This window comes from Gavialis gangeticus, unplaced genomic scaffold (assembly GCF_001723915.1).
Source record: "Gavialis gangeticus isolate Ggan-Ray unplaced genomic scaffold, GavGan_comp1, whole genome shotgun sequence".
In the NCBI taxonomy this organism is placed as follows: domain Eukaryota; kingdom Metazoa; phylum Chordata; order Crocodylia; family Gavialidae; genus Gavialis; species Gavialis gangeticus.
The window spans coordinates 8,435,350-8,437,184 of NW_017729027.1; the positions used below are offsets into that span (position 1 = coordinate 8,435,350).

The window sequence follows — 1,835 nt, forward strand, 5'->3', positions numbered from 1 at the left end:
GTAGGAGCCAGTGCACATATGCATCTCTTGCTGTTTGTTTCTTATCAGTTTTACAAGCCATATGCATATATTTAAATGTGTTTAAGAAACTTTGTTGCAAAAGGCATTCCCAGTATAGCACAGTCTCACCATAACTCGCTCTCCTCCCACCCTTTTGTGACTCCAATGCTGCAAATTCTTGCATTGAAATATGTCTCCTCTAGCTTTTATCTGCAAGCTCTGTAAAGCCCTTGTGAAAAGCTCGAGGAGGTTAGAGGTGGGAGAGAATATAAATGAAGGCTGTGAAGGGAAACTTCATGTGTCAGTGTCTTCATCTACTCCATTTTATTTATTTATTTTTCTTTCAATTATAGGAAGCTTATGTGCAGAAAATGGTAAAAGTATGCAATGATTCAGACCGGTGGAGTCTCATCTCCCTGTCCAACAACAGCGGCAAAAATGTGGAGCTGAAATTTGTGGACTCCCTGAGGAGGCAGTTTGAGTTCAGTGTAGACTCCTTTCAGATCAAGCTAGACTCCCTTCTGCTTTTCTATGAATGCTCAGAGAATCCAATGACTGAAACTTTTCACCCAACTATCATTGGTGAGAGTGTCTATGGGGATTTCCAAGAAGCCTTTGATCACCTGTGCAACAAGATAATTGCCACCAGAAACCCAGAAGAAATCAGAGGAGGTGGCCTTCTTAAGTACTGCAACCTGTTGGTAAGGGGCTTCAGGGCTGCCTCAGAATCTGAGATCAAGTCCCTTCAGAGATATATGTGTTCAAGGTTTTTCATTGACTTCTCAGACATTGGAGAACAGCAAAGAAAGCTGGAGTCTTACTTGCAGAACCACTTTGTGGGATTAGAAGACCGCAAGTATGACTATCTCATGACCCTTCATGGTGTGGTGAATGAGAGCACGGTGTGCCTGATGGGACATGAGAGAAGACAGACTCTAAATCTTATCACTATGCTGGCCATTCGGGTCTTAGCTGAACAAAATATCATCCCCAATGTGGCCAATGTCACCTGCTATTACCAGCCAGCCCCATATGTAGCAGATGCCAATTTTAGCAATTACTATATTGCCCAGGTTCAGCCAGTGTTCACATGCCAGCAGCACACATATTCTACTTGGTTGCCCTGTAATTAAGGACCATTTGAATATACCTGGTGGGGAGAACATTTTTTTAACTAATAGAGAGGGGTGACACACTCCTTACAATGGGGTGATTTTTGTGCAATGATGATCTGCTCTAGGTTTCAAGCTTGGTAAAGCTTGTAGTTCTTCTAATAAAAATAACGGGAGCATGATCTAGAAAAGAACCAAAAATAACTGGATTCTACCCCTGAGCACAAGAGGCCTGTCACTAAAAGCAAATGGCTTCCCCTGAAATAAACATGGGAGGAATGCATGATGACAATATGGGTTGGCGATACCTGCTCCCATAGCTTTGGCATAGAGAAGTTTTGGGAAGCCTTTTTTTATTTTACTTTACTTTCCCAAAGAATGGGATTTGCAAAAAGGGAGACCATGGGAAGAAAATGAAACAAAACCCCAACATTATATATATTTTCAGGAATTAAAAGTAGAGGCATAATGCAGAGATAAGCTGAAATAAAATGTATATTGGAATTACTGCATTTGGGGCTTGCAGCAAGTGCTGTGTATGGAATGATCATGTAGGATGTATAGCTTGCTTGAATAGAATGCTTTAACAGAGAAACGGCTTGCTCCAGATGAACAGTAGGAGATTGGTACAGTTCTAAAAACGGGGAGGGAGGAGGGAAGGTATGATGACAAAGTCCATTTATTTCCAGCTGTGTGGATGCTTCACGTTATTTTTTCAAATGT

General features: G+C 41.5%; 1 protein-coding gene across 1 annotated transcript in view; it reads left to right on the forward strand.

Annotated features, from left to right (window-relative positions):
• FAM46A (family with sequence similarity 46 member A) overlaps window positions 1-1,818 on the forward strand; it is an 11,455-nt gene extending 9,637 nt beyond the window's left edge. Inside the window, exon 3 of the mRNA XM_019520327.1 lies at window positions 354-1,818. Within this exon, the coding sequence (XP_019375872.1) occupies window positions 354-1,133 (780 nt within the window). The 3' untranslated portion in view covers window positions 1,134-1,818. The remainder of the gene's footprint in view (window positions 1-353) is intronic.
• Window positions 1,819-1,835: the final 17 nt, after the last annotated feature.